Source organism: Pleurotus ostreatus (assembly GCF_014466165.1).
Source record: "Pleurotus ostreatus strain PC9 chromosome Unknown scaffold_4, whole genome shotgun sequence".
Classification (NCBI taxonomy): domain Eukaryota; kingdom Fungi; phylum Basidiomycota; class Agaricomycetes; order Agaricales; family Pleurotaceae; genus Pleurotus; species Pleurotus ostreatus.
The window spans coordinates 2,079,331-2,096,366 of record NW_023503159.1 but is presented as its reverse complement, the minus strand read 5'-3'; the positions used below and the strand labels follow the sequence as shown (position 1 = coordinate 2,096,366).

The 17,036-nt window shown below is 52.5% G+C and overlaps 7 protein-coding genes and 1 non-coding gene across 8 annotated transcripts; 3 read left to right on the top strand and 5 right to left on the bottom strand.

Annotated features, from left to right (window-relative positions):
- Nucleotides 1–86: 86 nt before the first annotated feature.
- Nucleotides 87–2,104, bottom strand: PC9H_006523 (uncharacterized protein; the record flags this gene model as incomplete). The annotated part of the gene is made up of 7 exons (XM_036776070.1): nt 87–411; nt 477–904; nt 947–1,141; nt 1,217–1,484; nt 1,543–1,834; nt 1,903–2,000; nt 2,058–2,104. The coding sequence occupies 7 exons, from the start codon at nt 2,102–2,104 to the stop codon at nt 87–89; spliced, it is 1,653 nt and encodes a 550-aa protein (XP_036632089.1).
- Nucleotides 2,105–4,562: 2,458 nt separating this feature from the next.
- PC9H_006522 (uncharacterized protein) lies at nt 4,563–6,147 on the top strand (the record flags this gene model as incomplete). Its single annotated transcript, XM_036776069.1, has 4 exons — nt 4,563–4,685; nt 4,734–4,922; nt 4,976–5,489; nt 5,555–6,147. 4 exons carry the CDS (start codon nt 4,563–4,565, stop codon nt 6,145–6,147), a joined length of 1,419 nt encoding a protein of 472 aa, XP_036632088.1.
- A 1,005-nt stretch (nt 6,148–7,152) lies between these two features.
- On the top strand, nt 7,153–8,118 carry PC9H_006521 (uncharacterized protein; the record flags this gene model as incomplete). The annotated part of the gene is made up of 1 exon (XM_036776068.1): nt 7,153–8,118. One exon carries the CDS (start codon nt 7,153–7,155, stop codon nt 8,116–8,118), a length of 966 nt encoding a protein of 321 aa, XP_036632087.1.
- A 269-nt stretch (nt 8,119–8,387) lies between these two features.
- On the top strand, nt 8,388–9,788 carry PC9H_006520 (uncharacterized protein; the record flags this gene model as incomplete). Its single annotated transcript, XM_036776067.1, has 3 exons — nt 8,388–8,857; nt 8,931–9,141; nt 9,192–9,788. 3 exons carry the CDS (start codon nt 8,388–8,390, stop codon nt 9,786–9,788), a joined length of 1,278 nt encoding a protein of 425 aa, XP_036632086.1.
- Nucleotides 9,789–10,201: 413 nt separating this feature from the next.
- PC9H_006519 (uncharacterized protein) lies at nt 10,202–12,196 on the bottom strand (the record flags this gene model as incomplete). Its single annotated transcript, XM_036776066.1, has 19 exons — nt 10,202–10,229; nt 10,305–10,378; nt 10,407–10,506; nt 10,571–10,595; nt 10,658–10,715; nt 10,782–10,809; nt 10,865–10,924; nt 10,979–11,076; nt 11,133–11,175; nt 11,229–11,244; nt 11,300–11,311; nt 11,371–11,395; nt 11,449–11,495; nt 11,547–11,572; nt 11,627–11,652; nt 11,701–11,718; nt 11,780–11,890; nt 12,009–12,087; nt 12,138–12,196. The coding sequence occupies 19 exons, from the start codon at nt 12,194–12,196 to the stop codon at nt 10,202–10,204; spliced, it is 933 nt and encodes a 310-aa protein (XP_036632085.1).
- Nucleotides 12,197–13,669: 1,473 nt separating this feature from the next.
- Nucleotides 13,670–13,777, bottom strand: PC9H_006518. The gene has a single exon. It is a non-coding gene; the product is annotated as a tRNA-Leu (tRNA).
- Nucleotides 13,778–13,931: 154 nt separating this feature from the next.
- Nucleotides 13,932–14,306, bottom strand: PC9H_006517 (uncharacterized protein; the record flags this gene model as incomplete). The annotated part of the gene is made up of 2 exons (XM_036776065.1): nt 13,932–14,178; nt 14,242–14,306. The coding sequence occupies 2 exons, from the start codon at nt 14,304–14,306 to the stop codon at nt 13,932–13,934; spliced, it is 312 nt and encodes a 103-aa protein (XP_036632084.1).
- A 665-nt stretch (nt 14,307–14,971) lies between these two features.
- Nucleotides 14,972–16,989, bottom strand: HOM3_1 (Aspartokinase; the record flags this gene model as incomplete). Its single annotated transcript, XM_036776064.1, has 5 exons — nt 14,972–15,220; nt 15,302–15,706; nt 15,763–16,272; nt 16,355–16,772; nt 16,823–16,989. 5 exons carry the CDS (start codon nt 16,987–16,989, stop codon nt 14,972–14,974), a joined length of 1,749 nt encoding a protein of 582 aa, XP_036632083.1.
- Between the last annotated feature and the right edge of the window lie 47 nt (nt 16,990–17,036).

Genomic DNA, 17,036 nt, shown 5'->3' with positions numbered 1-17,036 from the left:
GATGATGCTAGAGTTATGATTATATTCATATTCCCAACAAATGTTACTAGAAACCCAAAGTAAGTAAAGATACCGATACATACAAATTAGTCCATGTCTGAGCCAAGATCAGAGTCAATATCATAATAATCATCACCTGGATTAACACCATTCGATTCCTGGTGCTGTATTGCCTGCTGCATGGATATAAACGGGTCCGCGTCGTCGTCGTCGTCATCATCATCATCATCATCATATACCCCAGAACTTGCGAGGCCGCCGGCAGTGGCAGCAGGTTCCACCTTAGTGCCGGATTGACTGTGTGCTGCTTGACGGCTCGCTTCTCTTGGACGCTGCACCAGCGCCCTTTCCTCGTGTTGCTCATCGATCGCTGCCCCGCTTGCCATCGCTGCCCAGATGTCGATGAGAAGCCTAGTAACGCGGAATTGAATAAATGAGTTTGATCAGATAAATTCTAAGGACTCGAATATACACACCGTGATTCGTTGCCCGCACAGATACCCCCAGCTGTAGCCTTCCCAGAGGCAGCGTTGTTCACAGCGGGAGTGGTACCGACTGGCACTTCGACCTGAAGATATTCCGCGATGTGGTAGATGTTGTCTTTATCCCCCGTCTTCTTCAGCTTCTCATACATCTGCTGCACGTCGACCATATAGACGGGGAGGTACTGGCGGCGGCGCGGACTTGGCAAGGACTCGGAGGGAGTGCGGCTGGTGCGGGGGGCGGTGGAGGCGGTTCGGGATGACATGGCTGTCGACGATCGGGAGGAATGATACGGGTTCGAGTTCGAGTTCGAGGTTGGGCGAGTGGGGGAGCGCGAGCGCGAGCGATGAGATTGGTATGTGCTTGGCCCATCCTCCCGGTGGTAATAGGGTTTCGGAGACAGGGCGGGTTGCTGAAGATACTGTAAGCCAGATATGGAGGGAGTATGTGATAAGATATATACCGCGATATCGTTCTGGACTAGGGGTTTGATGCCGTGCGCCCAGGAGGATGTGTCGATGTCTATGGCGTTCAAGATATCTTCTGTGGTGTCAGCGCCAGCGACGAGGAGGACGGTGGGCCCAGCGAGTAGGAGGCTCCTGAGCTGGGAAGCTATGTCTGCGAGAGCAGCTTCCTTGGAGTCTCCATATCTGAATTCCTAGCAGAGGCATGTTAGCGTGATGGACACTTAAGCTTGAATGGCTTGGACAGCTGAGGTTTCAATCGTACTTACCTTCCTAGCCTCTTTATTCAACATATTGCTTTCCTTGACTATGAAGTGTGTTGAGGTTCGGGTGGCTTGGAGAGTGGGTGCAGACGGGTCTACAGAAGTCACGCCGATGTCGAGAATCTTCGGGTTGCGCTTTCGAGCATCCGCCGGCCGACCGTCCTGGGTCCAGGTGTTGATGACCAGCGCACATATCCGTATTTTTGATGCACATTCACCGTTGAGCGCGAACTTGTGAGGATCTATGCCCCCGTTAATAAGGCGGTACAGACACCTACGGTTGTCCAACCAGTGAGTCCGACTCAGAGTGAAGAGATTAAACCATGACTTACCGGTTGAGCTCGAACAACCCCCGGAGACGGCCATCCCCAGCACTGGCTGCATCATGGAACACTCTGTTGGCCGGGCTGGTGTCATAGCCGACCTTCGTCTTCCGCGGTGTCAGCCTCTTCAGTTTCCGGTGCAGCGACTCGGCCCCGTCGAAATCGATGGGGCTGAGAGACTCAAAGTCTCGTGGAGAAAACACGCGACTTGGCGCGCGTTCGACGCGTTTATAGACGTGCCATAGGGCCTGGAATTGTTCCTCGTTCAGGAGCAGGGAGCTGGCCCCTGATTTCCCGATCCCTACGCTCGGAGTTAGTTCGATCTTGGTTCAATCTGTACGTTCAGTGCGCAAGACTCGGAGGACCCACCGAGGGTCACTTCAACAGGCCCTTTGGTGTCAACCGAACGCAAAAGCGACGTGTCCCCAGCGATGGCTTCTGCAAGGTCCTGGAGCCGGAATTGAAACCTGTGGAATCCCTGTCATTTGTGCTCGCTGTTTGGAAGTCGTAGCGCAACGCCGTACCAATGGAAACTCGGTTCGTAGCCTCCAAATTTGTAGTAGGTAGACATTCTGATGAGGATCAGCTAGCAGTGCGGTCTCACAATATGGTTGAAGGCAAAGAAGCGGCCTGTGAACGATTTGGACAGATGCCAACTTGACGCGCGACGACAACGTGCCTCTGACCCAAGTGAGTTCGCTCCCGTTATAGATTGAAATCAAGACGACACGCGAACAGGAAACAGGAAATGAGGCGCAAAAGCAAAGAAACGAAGACAAGGTACGTTGCGACGCTCAGCTCCAGTATGCACGATGCGCAACGACAACGGCACCGTGCTCGTGCTCGTGCTCAAGCTTACATCCCCAGTACGACACCCGCCATGCCCACCAGCGCACCTGCAACCTCGCGGTGTACACTCAGATAGAGTCCGAATCCTCGAGCTTGCGCAAATCACTAATGTACATATGGTTGCAGTCTACCGCTCCGTTTTCGTGGATGAACACTCTCGTATCTGCGGCCGACTTTGTGGATTGCACACGTACAGAGGGTACGGACAAACGGAATGAGCGTAAGGGCGGGCTAGAGCCAATATGTGAGTACGATCCGTTTATCGCTGACGCGATTGAATCATACTTAGAGCGATATCTGTTACTCCCCAACTCTCACATCACTCAACGTCTACTCACATCCATACAAGTACCCGCAGCAAGTATCGGTCCCTGTCGAATCCCAAGCCCATGTCGCCGTCAAGATTGCCCAACAAACGACCCCAGACCAGCCTCCGCATTTGCGTGTTCGCCCCTCCATAGCCCGCTCCTGCTCGCCCTCGTTCTCGTGTCCGCTTGTTCGTGCCTTGAATACTAAATTTGTTGTGTGCATTCTAGACGGAATATGGCTGAGCTTGTTTCTCATTTCAAATAGTGGTGTGGCGGGAGGGGAACGCGTTGGTGTGTCTGCACTAATTCGCAGCGGACAGGGACCGCACCTGCGTGGCATGGCGTCTTCGTGGCGGGGTCAACGATGGCGGCAGCAACACAGCACCCAGGAGTACACCACGATCCCAACACAATCCACCAAAGCATCCCGCCGTTTATTCACCCGCTTACTCGTTGTCACCTCACTTCTTCATCACCACTGCCCGCGAGGAGTATCTGCATTTCTTGAAGACTCGCGATTCGGGTACACCGATCCACAGCATAGGAAAGGACTCCCAATATCTCAGCCCGTACCATTTCGTTCTTGGGACGCAGGCCGTTCTTGAGGCCGGGATACAGCATTTTCAAGAAGCTCGCTTAAACGAGGATACTACTCTTCTGGCTCTCCATATAAGTGTATCAATCAAGTGGACGGCTACAACTCACGGACGGAGTAAATTTCAACAAAGCTTGATGGCAGCAATATCAGTCGAGTCGTTTGGGAGCAGGCTGCGGGGATATATACGAACTAGTTGGCATAACTATGGAGTAAGAGGATTTTGAAGGTCGTTACGCATTATGGATTACCTTTGATTTACCTTGTGTTTTTGGCGGTGGCATCAACAAGGCAACCTACAAGCCTCGACATCTGTAGCGAGACGTTACTGATGGCATAATTCGCTCCGAACTGTACCATACGGACAACTCACCTGGTCGCCAGGGATAACTAGCCACCGTAGGAACGGCACATGCTCTGCATTGATAGTATTAGTGGGATTATCTCACTTACGCCGATTCCCGACGTTGCCCCACTCAACGTTATTTATTTACTATCCAACTGTCTCCAGCGCACACTGAGCGCTGCTGCGTCGGTCGGTAATTGAGATGCGGACTTGTCTCCAAGTGGGCGGCGTCAAGGCGAGTAACCCGTGATCTTAGCGTCGAATATAATTCAAGACCTGACCGGTCCGTTGACGCATATCCACGAGGGCCCGTCAGTTGCCAGTGAGATGAACAGGAACATGATGCAAAGATCATCGAGCAATGGCCTCATCAGGCAAGTCATCCAGGGCCGTACGGCGGTGCCTTTTCATCATTTAAGTTTTTTGGCTCGAGGCTCGGAAAGAGGTGAGACGGTGCTGAGAAAGAAAGACTAATTGAAGGAATAAGCGCCCTGCGTGAACAATGGAAGAAAGATAGGATGGTATGCAGTCACTTGCTGAATATGGCCACTCTTTCATGCCGTTCACTGATTTGCGCCGGAACCAAAGCCTTTGGGCTGTGGCAATTTGTGGCTGGGGCCAGGAAGCACTACAAAGACCTTGATGGCTTGCCGAGACAATCCAGCCTTTTTTTGCGTCAAAAATGGACCACTGCCGTGGTTACAAGCCCCACCCATTGTTGTCCACCCACGATCAAATGAGTTTTCGGGCCATAATAGGAAGTGGTGGTTTGGCATTCGGAATGCTATAAAGGTCATCCGAGTAATCAGCCTTCTTCTCCCGACTCATCTTCCACCCCCACCGTTCCTTCTTCTCCTAGTTCTCGAGCTGCGCTCATCCCTTTCTTTCACCGGACCCCTCATTTATTGACTTCAAGTTCAAATCCTCTACAATGGTTCATTTCTCATCTACTATTTTGTTGGCTGCTGCCGCTGCATCGGTGCACGGTTTACCCTTGACGAAACGCATCGCCCAGACCATCTCCGCTTCGACCGCAAAGTGGGAACAGGCATGCGTGCGTAACACATATCTTATCATCGTCCAAGACCTCATTTTTGTTTAGATCGCTGCTGGAGGGGCACAACAGTGCAATCCCGTCTCTGTAACAGCTTTTTCTACTCTCCTCGCTGCGGCCGGCCCTTGCGAGCAGCAGAATTCCGCCGACGCCATGGTCGATCTCGCAAAATCGCTGGGCAATGACGCAGAGATGATTCGGCTGGCGCAGATCTTCGCCCAGCAACCCCGGAATACCGTAAGCGCCCGATCACTTTGTCTTTCGGATATTCTGAATAACCTTGCCTCCAGCCGACGTCTTTGTCTGTGCAGTACTGCCAGCAGGCACCGAAGAACGCTGAGCTCAATGGGCTGTTCCAATGCCAGTTTGCTGGTGCCAATCCCACGACGTTCGTCGGTGGTGTGGCTGTCGGACAGCAAGGCACTATCCCCCTCGGTCTTTCTGCTCCTCTGAGCCCAGCTGGCTCCTGCCCCGCCAATCCTAATGGCCCCGTGCCAGACGGTCAACAGCTCGCCGACATCGTCCAGAGCCCCGGCAACGTAGGCTCGGGCAACGCTGGGAACAACGGCGCAAACGGAGGTAATGGGAATGCCAGCGGAAATAATGGCAACGGAAACAACGGTGCAAACACGGGCAATGGGAATGACAATGGTAACAACGCTGCCGCTACATCCTCTGCGCCCCCCGCCGCGACTCCCACCGCTGCAGCCTCCACCGGCGGAGACTTCAAACTGAAGAACGGACAAGATGCTCAGGCTCAGAATGCCCAATTCGCCGGCTTGACCGCCAACTCCCCTTGCCAAGGTTAGCAGTCACCACTAGTCTCACCCTACTGTACTCGAGCTAACGTGGTTACCCCTACGAAACAGAAGGTGAACAGGCGTGCATTGACGGCGGGTTCGCTCAATGCGTCGGCGGCCGATTCGTGATTGCTACTTGCTCGGCGCCTACGAAATGCTTCTCCCTTCCCCTCGTCAACAAGGCGGGCACGAGTCTCGCGTGCACGACCGAAAGCGATGCTGCGGCCAGGATCTCTGCTAGCGGCGCTACTGGTGGTGTTACAGGAAACGGTGCTGCCGACAACAACAACTCTGGCAACAACAACTCTGGCAACAACGCCAACAGCTCTTCCGCCGGAAATAACGCAGCAACCTCTACCCCAGCTCCGAGCAACGGCAGCGGCACCGCCAGCGGCGACTTCAAAGCCCAAAACGGCAGGGACGCACAGGCTCTCAACGCCCAATTCGCCAGCCTCACCCCCTCGTCGTCCTGCCAAGACGGTGCGCAAGCATGCGTGAATGGCGCATTCGCGCAGTGCGTCGGCGGGAAGTTCGTGCTCTCGCCGTGCGCCGCTACGCTCACCTGCGCGGCGCTTCCGTTGGTCAACAAGCCGGGAACTAGCATCACCTGTACCACCCAGGCCGACGCCGACGCCAGAATCGCTACGGCTCTTGGGGCTTGAACGCGAGGGCTTGCTGCTCTTTCTGTCCGATGATTTGATTTGTTCTTGTTCTGCCGTAACTTATAGTTATCTGTCCTTATGCTACCCACGCATTCCACTATCCTTTGAAAGGCTTTGTATCCGCTATCGAGCGCTAGCAATGTATCATTAGACCCATCCCAATGTAATTTGTACCATATCACTTGCGTGACCCTGAGCGACTTGGAAGAAATAACCCGCTTAGACCTTCCAAATACAACGATATGTCTACATTGATTCTGCAACTTACACGCCGACTTGAAAGGGTGGAACAACACCATATCTCGATTTTGGCAGCGGGCATTATATCGCAACTCCCCACTTTGCAACCACCTTGTTGATTTCTGGCAAGCTGCAATCTCCATCTTTGCCCTTTTCTCGAACCTTGTGGTTACATTGGGACTCCGGAAGCAGGCGAAGGAGTAATATATCCCTTGCATCTGCATCAACCTAAACGTCAATGGGGAACCCGGAGTCAACGAATCTTTGTTTACTTCGTGCACCGTTTCCTCGATTGTTGACGAGAACCATTGGAACGGATGTGATTTTTCACAACATAGTTGTCATTTGTGTCTCAGAATACGTAGTACTCTTACGCCTTTTCTACTCTAGTCCCATCTACACATCAACTTGTATCCTAGTTGCTTTGTGCCCCTACTAATACTCCTGAACTCCTTATTCTCGGGCGCTTATCAAGACTGGGACGGAGGCGTTATCCGGCCAACTCATTCTGGCCATCCGTGATTCCGTGATCATCGTTGAGAACGACTGGGTCCGTAGCGTGTACGATGGGGTGACCAGCGCAATGGCACCCAAATCTGCACCCATGCATGTGGTCGGCAAGGAGCTTTAGAAGAGCCATGGTTACGCGTTCTTTATTCTCTTCCCCCTTGTATTGTCTTTGAACTTTGACCTTGCGATGCTGTGTCGACAGGAGGACCAGCAGCCCAGGAAGGATGAACACCTCTTCCCATCGCGTTCACCGACATGGCTATATCTCAGCAGACCGCCTCATCAGGAAACCACAACCCCTCAGCACAAATCGTTGCTCATCAAAATCAGTATCGCCAGAGTAATAGGGCCCATGGACAAGCACCTTGCCTGCCGCAACCCGGCCGAGCCAGTGGTTCTCAGTCTACCTTTGTGCAGCCCGCCCGAAACATATTTCGTGCAAGTCCTGGGACCACCGGCAAATACCACCCATATCTTCCTACGCAGAGAAACCCGGTGGATCTGCCCCAGGCTCTACCGCCGACTTATCGAAAAGCCACTGGACATGGCTCGCGTTACAGAACTGACATGCCACCGCCGTCCGAGGTTCCTACTAATCGGCGGATGGCACCACCGCCTCGAGGAGCTACTGGAATTGTGGATGGGTTTGCACCTGGTCGTCGGGATGGATCCTCCGATTTCTTCTGGATGCCTGGCTCGCACACCCAATCTCCTCGGAAATCAGCGATAACGACACATTACAACTTGACGAGGAGCGCAACCACCAACGACACCCGGAAAATCGACGTACCAAAGCAATTTACGCCACGCTCAACACGCCCGAACCAGATGATCAAAAAACCAGTTACTCAGTTAGCGCACGATCTCGCGCCAAAGTCCCCCGACGTATACCCCAAGTACGAGGTGAAAGACGAGGAGGCGATGGCCACATCTCTCCCAAAATTCATGAAGAAGTACGCCCCACCGTTCGATCGCGACGTGAACAACGCACCGGCTCTACTAGTGGACGAGCCCTACTTACAGGACAAGTTCCCGTATCCTTGCAAAGACGTGGATGCGCAGACGAGGCACGCGTGTTTAATCGGCTATCCCATCAGACAGACAAGCCGCATCGTCGCCCCCGATTCTATCCTCCACCAATTGACTCGCGGGCCCGAATGGAACGACCCGATGATTTCTCTATTTGTCCCCGTTCGCATCCCCACACCCACCCTACCGTGAACATCTTAATATTGACGCTAAATTATCATTATAATTAAACTCCGGACTTCCTACCCACGAAACTGTATCCATAGTATATTACACGTATTTTCCTGATGTATTATATAGATCATCGTCCTCCATTGCATCCCGCTGCCCGCTTTCAAACAAGAATCAAGATGCTGTGTCAAGATGAACAATTGATACCGACCGAGGCCGTATAATTGTGGCTTCAGGATTGCTCAAAGTACCTTAGCCCCTTTTGGCGCCACCCTTTCCGTTCCTCCCTCATGCAGTTCTCCCCAAATCCATCCCTTTCGTCCTCTTCCAGAAGCTCGTCCTCCAAGCGAGAAAGCACGAGCACCACGAACACCGGCCCATTGCTGTACAATGAGGCTTGCCCCTCTTCGGCTCCCCCTACCGGCCTGTTCGACGCAGAAACGGGTGCAGAGCTCAAGCGACATCCAGACCTCTGGTTCCCTGATGGGAGCGTCATTTGCAGAGCAGAGAACCTCCTCTTCCGGGTGCACATGTACCAGCTAGCGAGGCGGTCAGTGTGCTTCAAGGATATGTTCGCGGTCCCGCAACCCAGATCGCCACATAAAGCCGGGAAGGCGAAGGCGATGGAGAATCTGAACTGCGTGCAGAGCCCCGATGCGTCCGACGAGCTTCTGCACGATATCACGGACTGCCCTACGCTGTGCCTGCAAGACAGGGCAGACGATGTCGCGAATCTGTTCGCTGCGCTGTACGACGGCCCGTAAGCGACCCACGTTCCCTTCATCTTGATATGATACATGATATGATGTGCGTGTGCTGATTTGGAGCTGCAGGAAGTTCGGCAATAATGATCACGATGATTTCAGAGTGGTCTCGGGGATTCTTCGGTTATCGACCAAGTACATTATCGAGTCGCTGCGCGTGCAGGCACTCGCGCATCTGAGCATTGCATGGCCAGATACGCTGAAAGTGTGGGACGCGAGGGAGGATTTGGCGCGGGCGTATGAGATGGAAACGGGGGCGCATCTGTATCCATCACCGCTGGTATGTCCATGCCGTATATCCCTGCACCCACAGCTTCTGAATGGACGTAGGCCGTGATCAGTCTCGCGAGGGAAGTCGACGCACCATCACTTCTGCCCTCCGCTTTCTATGACCTCTCGCGATACTCGTTCTCGCAGATATTCGAGCCTAGCGAGGACGAACCGCTTTACCACCCCCAATCCTCGACATATCCCCCGACACTCTCTAATCAAGATATCCAACGGCTCTCGCTTGGTAAAGAAGCTTCGCAACAGGCAATTACCACCCTCATTCAAGCCATGGGACAGAGCCAGTACTTTCGGCACCCCATGCACCTAGCCCAAATGCACTCTCGCTCGAAATCATCCAGCCTCTCCTCATCACCGGGCATATGCGTCTCCGCCGCCGCATGCCGGAAGGACTTCTCCGAACTCGTCGATCTCGCGACGCAGCACTATCTCTTCGATAGGGAGAAGGGGTGCAGCGATCCGCTGTATGTCGCCGAAGAGCTCGGACAGCTGAAGAGCGCGGAGTTCTCGGAGTGTAAGGCCTGTGCGAGGAGTCTGGAGAATTGGGCTGCGCGGGAAAGGGAGAGGATCTGGAAGATGGTGCCTACGTGGTTCAGACTGGAGCCGATAGACGCGGGAGGGTGTTCTACCACCAGCTGAGCGTCAGTCACTTGGTAGTAAACTGATTCCCTGATATCCCTATGCTACTGCTACAATACTCAAATCATGCCATGAAGGATAACGACCTCGAGTCTACGCTAGACAGGCTTACGTATTCTCCCCATCGCTGATACATTACTTCTCTTTCCTCTCAGTATTTTTAGTCAACGGAGTTGTACGCGACACATCATCCTTACAGAAGCTTTACTTTCCAACGTTAATTGACCATGTATTGAATAGTGTCTCGATCTAGATAATGATACAACATCTCTCAACTCGTCTCCCGGGTAGCCACGACAATAGTACATACTGACTACATACAACAAAGAAAATGTCAAGTGATGTACGGAAGGAGCCTCTTCACATGCTTCCTACGTAGTACGAGACGTTTCTATCTTGGGTAGTCGTAACGTTTACCTCGACGACAGAAGGGTGGCTTGCCTGCGACGAACAACGAACAGCACATTCATCAACATCAAACCAAGTGGCAGTTGATCGCCGCGAAAGAGCACTTACTTCGGTGTCCAGTGAATCTCTGGAGAAAAGAGGTAATCCGGCATCGTTGATGGTTGGCCTGCCTCCGCCGGGCGCTGAACGTGAATGAGGCAACGCGCGCACTTCCCCCAATTTGTTTATGTTGATGGATGCTTCGTGGGCTTGCAGCACAACGGTGGTGGACGGCCTTTTGTTGGCGTTGAAGTAGAATCGGGCGTTGAACCTATCGCGGAAAGCGGGGAGTGAGCTCGGTCGTACATACTTGACGAAGACACGCGGCAACTTACATTGCGATCAGGGAATTAACGTGAACTGGGGGGAAGGGTAGACGTAAGTGAGGAATAGGAAGATTGTAGGCGGTTAAGTTTAGTCACCTGTCATCAGTACGACACGGAAGGCTAGAAAGAGGAAAGAGGCCGGTTCGATGGAGACCTAGCAATTATCACCATGAGTGTCAGATGGAACTTTTTGGGGGCGCGTATAAGGATATATACATACCGCGATGAAAGCAGCGGCCGATAGGAAGCTGTTGGTTTGTCACCTCAAAATGGATGCAATGCATGTAGCACCTCGGAACTCACACTGGGATCATGCCCGTGTTCATGGCATATGCGACGAATAGAATGTTAGAGGAGGTAGCCCTAGAGTACCGACAGATAAGGAACTGGGTGAGACGCCGAGGCGAGGTCGCTCACCATGAAACCGAGGTCCGACGATGGAGGGACGCCGCTAGGATGATCGCCACGCAGAGATCCACTGCAAAGGAGAGACCTAAGTTGAGACGGTTCCAGAGCTATGGGCGCTGATATCAGAAAGTGAGATAAAATGGGCCGCCAACGAGGGCCTTACCATGATATGCTCGAATCCAGCCTTGATGCTTGCCCACGGGCCCCTAGAGAATGAGATGAGTTGCAAGTGAGCAGATGATTGTCACTTGAAGGTTACAATTTTGACGAGGCCACTGCAACAAATAATCAGTCAACAGCATGGACAAAGGTTGGTGGAAGTCGACTGACCTGCGCCTAGGGCTAAGGTAGTTGCGTCAGTAATATGTTCTTTGTCTTGGGAAAGCTTGAGTATGGCCTACCAAACGAAACTCCAATGAGGATTGCCTACGATGCAGCCCGTCAGAGGGTTGTCTACGAGCAAAAAAGCTATTACGAACCAACAAGAACGGCACGGTCTTGACGAGGAAATGTTCACGTTTTGAAACTGGGCCAGAGCCTCAGCGTCAACCCATCCAAGCAACAACAACGAACGTACGTTTCCATACCCGTAGGGCGTACAAGCTACAGGAAATAGCTCAATCCTAATGCAACAGTGGTGCTGATTGGGGTGCCTACCAGTGAACAATCCCAATTGTGAGGGTCTGCAGCAAATGAGTGCGCTGGCCACGATACGTTTTAGAATTACTCACCTGTAAAGCAAAGAACGCCTGTTTGATAGATGAACTCATTATGAACTGCTTGTAGGAGTATGTTACCAAGATATATTACCTTGCAAGACCAAATCAAACGGGGTCCGTCACCGTCGGGAGGCTGCAGGACGACGTAGTTGAAAAACGAATTCGCGAGGAACGCAAGATGGGCCAAATCTAGCACCCTGTACTACCTGCTTAGATCGATGGAGTTCGGTGGGCTCCAAGTTACCCACATAAGGAGTATTACCTATGAACAACATTAAGCTACTTCGCAACCTGTGCGGTAAGAACACAAGGCGGCGTACCACGGCTTTATGTCCAGCTGGATCTTTGCGATGTACAAGGAGGAACGTCGATGCCTGGATGGCGGTCATACCGAAAAGACTGTCTAGCATTAGCATACAAAGTTACATGATTCATGGATGAGCACAAACACGGCTGCGACCAAGAGGCCGGCGAACAGGATCCCCTCGTTCACTGCCCAAGTCGACATAGAGGAGGTACGAGTATGGGGTGTACAATGCTAGTGACGGGTCCGCTCCCCCATCCGAGGTTAATTAAAGGATTCATTCGCTCCTCTGACAAATCTGTTCATCAATGCATTATTCTGATGAATAGCATTCCCATGCGTCCGGGCCATGGGAAGGAATGTTCATCACAACTTCCTATACTTGAAGCTGTGGAAGGCTGTGATTGCGTGGACGCCGTGTCACCGTCCCAGGCTTGTAGGATAGGGTTCGTAAGTGAGTTGCCCCAGACGCCAACGTCTGTCGGCGAGCTCGGTCGTCAAAAGGGTTGATTGTAGATTGGCAGACGAGTTCCATGGGAAGGGCAAGCCTGAAACTGACGAGAGCGCCCTTTGACTGGACCTACAAGTGATTGTGATGCACTTTCATTGATCTGATCACTCTCCGTCGCGTCAAACGTGACGGGGAACAATTCTTGATTTATCATTAAGATAGAGCTAGAAGCGTATATAATGGGGAGATATTGAGGGTGAAAGGTCATCCTATAACAAGCGATGCGGCTATATCAGTTTGCTGAGTTCCCGAGAAGCAATGAATGATAAGAGTGGGAATCAGGCAAAAAGTAGTTGTCTCATGCCAACTTCTCAGGACACACCGGCAAGTGGTCCCGTAATGAGTCGTTGGCTCGAACGCAAATTACGAATAACATCACATAACGAGACAATATAAAACGCGAGCTTACCTTCAAAAAGACCAGCCTACGAGTGTTTTCCGTGTCGGAAGCGGCGAGGGCGCAGTGTCAGAGATGGAGCTATAAACCGCCACTATGGTACCACATCAATGATGGGTGAATGTGTGAAGTTGAAATGGATGATGGTGGTATGAAGGAAAGCGACGGTGCGACGGTTACCGTCTGTGAAAAATTTATAGGACCGGCGCTTGTGCAAGCGCCCAGACTTACTTCCTTGAAGAGTCAATTTGGTTAAACCACGATTCGTTGACAATTCGCCGGGTTGCGCTGAAATTGGGCATCCGTTAAGCTCTTCTGACCCAAATCAAGATGAACGGTAAAGACCTGAGGAATACCTCGAGGTAGCAGCCACTGCCCTTACCATGTCTTCCATTAATAACGGTTAACATCATTATGCCCGTTCCCGGCATTGCCCTGGAACCCTGGAATGCCTTTGCCAGTGTAGGAGGGGGGGCTCGGCCGTGAACAAATCAGCTTGCATAGGCATGTTTCGCGTATGCTTGGTAGTCGCCTATGTCATGGAAAACTGAAGGGTCTCAGTTCGAGCAAAGCCACGGAAGTCGAGACGATAGGCCAGACGCCGTGGCACTACACCGAGCCTGCGTCGCTTTCTGTCCAGTGCTGGCAATGTTGAACGCGAAGATTGTGGTGGGAAGGCGGGATACTGAGGAGCGAGAAAGCGAGACGGGACAACCATGTCTGTGTTGCAACACAGATGGGATATCTCAAGAAACTGAGCAAAAAGGTGTGACGAGAGTGGGATTCGAACCCACGCCCCGAAAGACCAGATTGATTGGTTGCTCATCAAATGAGCTGATCCTTAGTCTGGCGCCTTAGACCGCTCGGCCATCTCGCCTTGTTGATCTGTGCGGCAGTGACATGTTCATTCATTTCGACGAAACATTCACATTCGATATCGATAACGCTGCTAGTAATACAACAAAGGAGGGTCGGGGAGACGACAAAGGAAAACCCAGCTCCTTATCTCATTCTCATTGATGTTCAACTGTTTAATAGCCGACTTCGTTCCTCTCCCAAAGTCGGGACCTTCGTTCGCTCCCGGACCAAGTCGCGGGGAGAGTGACGAGGACGAAGTCCTCCGGTACGAAGGAGAATCGGCCAGATTGCCTGGGCTTGGATGGACGACTGATTCGCTTCCACCACAGGACCATCTTTCGCTTCAGCGACTGTTTTTTCGGCTGGGGGCGAGGGCGCAGAGGCTCCCGCTGCGCGATGATACTAGCTGATCGTTTGCGCCTGCGACGGGGCGAAGAACGGTCAGCTGGGATATACAGAGCTCGGAGGCAGTGGTTTGCTTACACGAACGTCTTCCTGAGCGTGCGACGGGGCGTCACCCCGTGGATGAACCATCGCAGAGCAGGCATGATGATGGAAAGATAGAAAGATAGATGGGTTCAAATGAAAGTGAAGAAGATCGAGCGCGTGTTCTAGTCGCGGGATCGTGAAAGATATGATCAGCTTCCACCAGGGAGCGATGTTATGGGCGTGAGATGGGAGGTCTTCTTCGTGCATTGGATGGACTATTTAAATCCTCTGGAAGATAGCCACTGCTCTGTGAACAAAGCAAGTACGGTAACGAGCGCTATTTAGCGAGGAATAAAGGAATACTGTACTTTGTTCTAATCAGAGGCCACGGGATATGATTGGAAGGGGGATATAGAGCTGTCCTAGCGAGGTTCTGGACATGTCTCTACTCGCGCCGGTGCCGCGAGTCTCCGATCTTGATATACAAGCGTGCATCGTACTGAGAGTGACGTACCACAACACCTAAAATCCTGCCCAATGTCGACTTTCCAAGGACGTAAACGGGAGCATAGGCGTCATCAGTGTGCATTTCTGTTGAACGTTGATGACATGCTACCACTCGAGTCTTACAATTAAAGTCTCAAGGAGGGTCCAGAGAATCCGAATTCATGTCTATTTCTGAACTCTATGTCTAAACCAATGTCTAAAACAACCACGGACCAACTACATGATCAAGGTCAGTCCCGAATCACACCCTCTTGGATCCAGATCATCAAAGGAAGTACTAACCTCGCCCTCGTGCACCCTCTGGCTTGATCTGCAAACAACTCTGGTGGATGAGGTTGAGCGCCTTGACCGCGTCCCTCGCGTCGATGACACACGAGATATTGATCTCGCTCGCGCCTTGGCTGATCATCTCGATGTTGACGTTGCCCTGTGCGAGGGTGGTGAACATGCGCCCCGCGATACCGACCATGTTCCGCATCTGCTTCCCGACGAGGGAGAGAATAGCCATGTCGCGGTGGACGGACACCTATTTATTGCAAACCAGTTGAGCGATCACAGTGGTAACAAGGGATAAGAGAGAGAAGAGAGAAGGACGTGGATAACGCACCGTCCCGCTTTTTTTGAGGTCGTTCACCAGCCTATCAAGGATCTTGCGCGCCAGCCCGTCCTCAATCGCCATACTAACGTGGACCTCGCTCGTGCTAATCAGGTCCACCACCACCCCGAATCGATCCAGCGTGCTGAATATCCCTGCGAGGAAGCCATGCGAGACGGACTTTCTGTTCGAGTTGACGTTGAGGATGATGATATGTTCTTTGATGGTAACGGCTGTGGGAAGCTTCCGTTGTGGACGGTCGTCTGACGACACGGACAAGGACCGCGTCCCTGAGAGGGAGGCAGATATATCGAGGGCATCGACAGCATCAATGTCGGAATCGGGGTGTATGACGGTGCCTCCACCCTCTGGATTCTCGACATTCTTGATGCGGATGGGGATCTTCTTCCTTATGACCTTCAATCAAAAGCATCAGCCAGTTATGAGCAACCGATGGAAGAGGTGACACTGACCTGCTCCATCGTGAATGGGTGTACGACCTCGCTCCCATAATATGTCAACTCTGCTGCCTCTTCCGGGGATATGATAGGTATAAGGCGCGCCGTCGGTACCTTACGCGGATCAGCGGTGAAGATCCCGTCTACTTCTTTCCATATCTGCAGCTCGTCGGCCTCCAGGCCAACGGCAAGGAGCGCAGAACAAAGGTCGGTGTACCCCCGGCCGACTTGCTGAAGAAGCGAGCCAGGGACCTGGCCGAAGAATCCTGTGACGACGGGAACTCTGGGCGCGCATTGCCTGATTCGCTCGCCTAAAGCAACGGACAGTCTGTCGTAGAACGTTTGGTCGAGCGTGCCGGGCGAAGCACCGTCCTCGGTTTCGTCATCGAGGATGATGTCTTCGAGGGACACAAATTCTGCGTCCACGCCCTGGTCGCGAAGAGCAGCGGTCATAATCTTGCAGCCCAATTTCTCGCCTAGACCGACGATGCTGTCCTTGGATCTTGGAGAGATTTCATCGATAACCTACGCATGAGAAGGGGAAGCATAATGGAATGAACAGTAGTCAAACATCCGACCAATGGCAGACGTAATCGAATGGACTTACTTGGGCAGCAGATAAAAACCCTCGCAGCCACTCGCAATCGCGTTCGATTTCGGTTTCTAGCTCTTTCAGTATTGTGGGGTCCTTTACTGCATCGCTTGCCGCTGATAGGTGCTCCCGGCGCAGGAGATCGACCGTGTCGATGAAGTTTGGGGACGTGGAGATGGAGGTCAGGGATCCGAATCCAGGATGTGGTGACCCTGCGCTGGGCGATTGGCGGCTCTCTGGCGGTGACGCAGAGTACTCGAAAGGCTTCGGGACTGGGGACATGAAACCGGGGGTTCCAGCGGGTTTATTCCGTGGGGGACGAGTCAGTGCCTCCGCGGCTGCCCGAAGTAGAAGATTGGTGGTGCCGAGTGCTTTGGTCGACCCCGAACGAGCTGAACAGACGACAGCAACTTTGTATTGGTCTATGTAGTTCCTACTCATCGTTAGAACTTCGTTGCAGAGTGATTGTGGAGATGAACATACGGGACGATATTGGATGCTATCTGAACAGGGAATTTACCAACACTTGTGCCTCCAAACTTTTGGACCAACCATTTTGCGTTGGGATCGATGGTGTTTTGGTGAAGATTTGGAGGTGTACGCGGTGAGGGTGACGGGCTTGAGGAGTCTGGGGTCAGCGAACCCGACATTTCGATGGTGGTACGAAAAAAAGAAGATACGAGGTCAAATCGAGGTG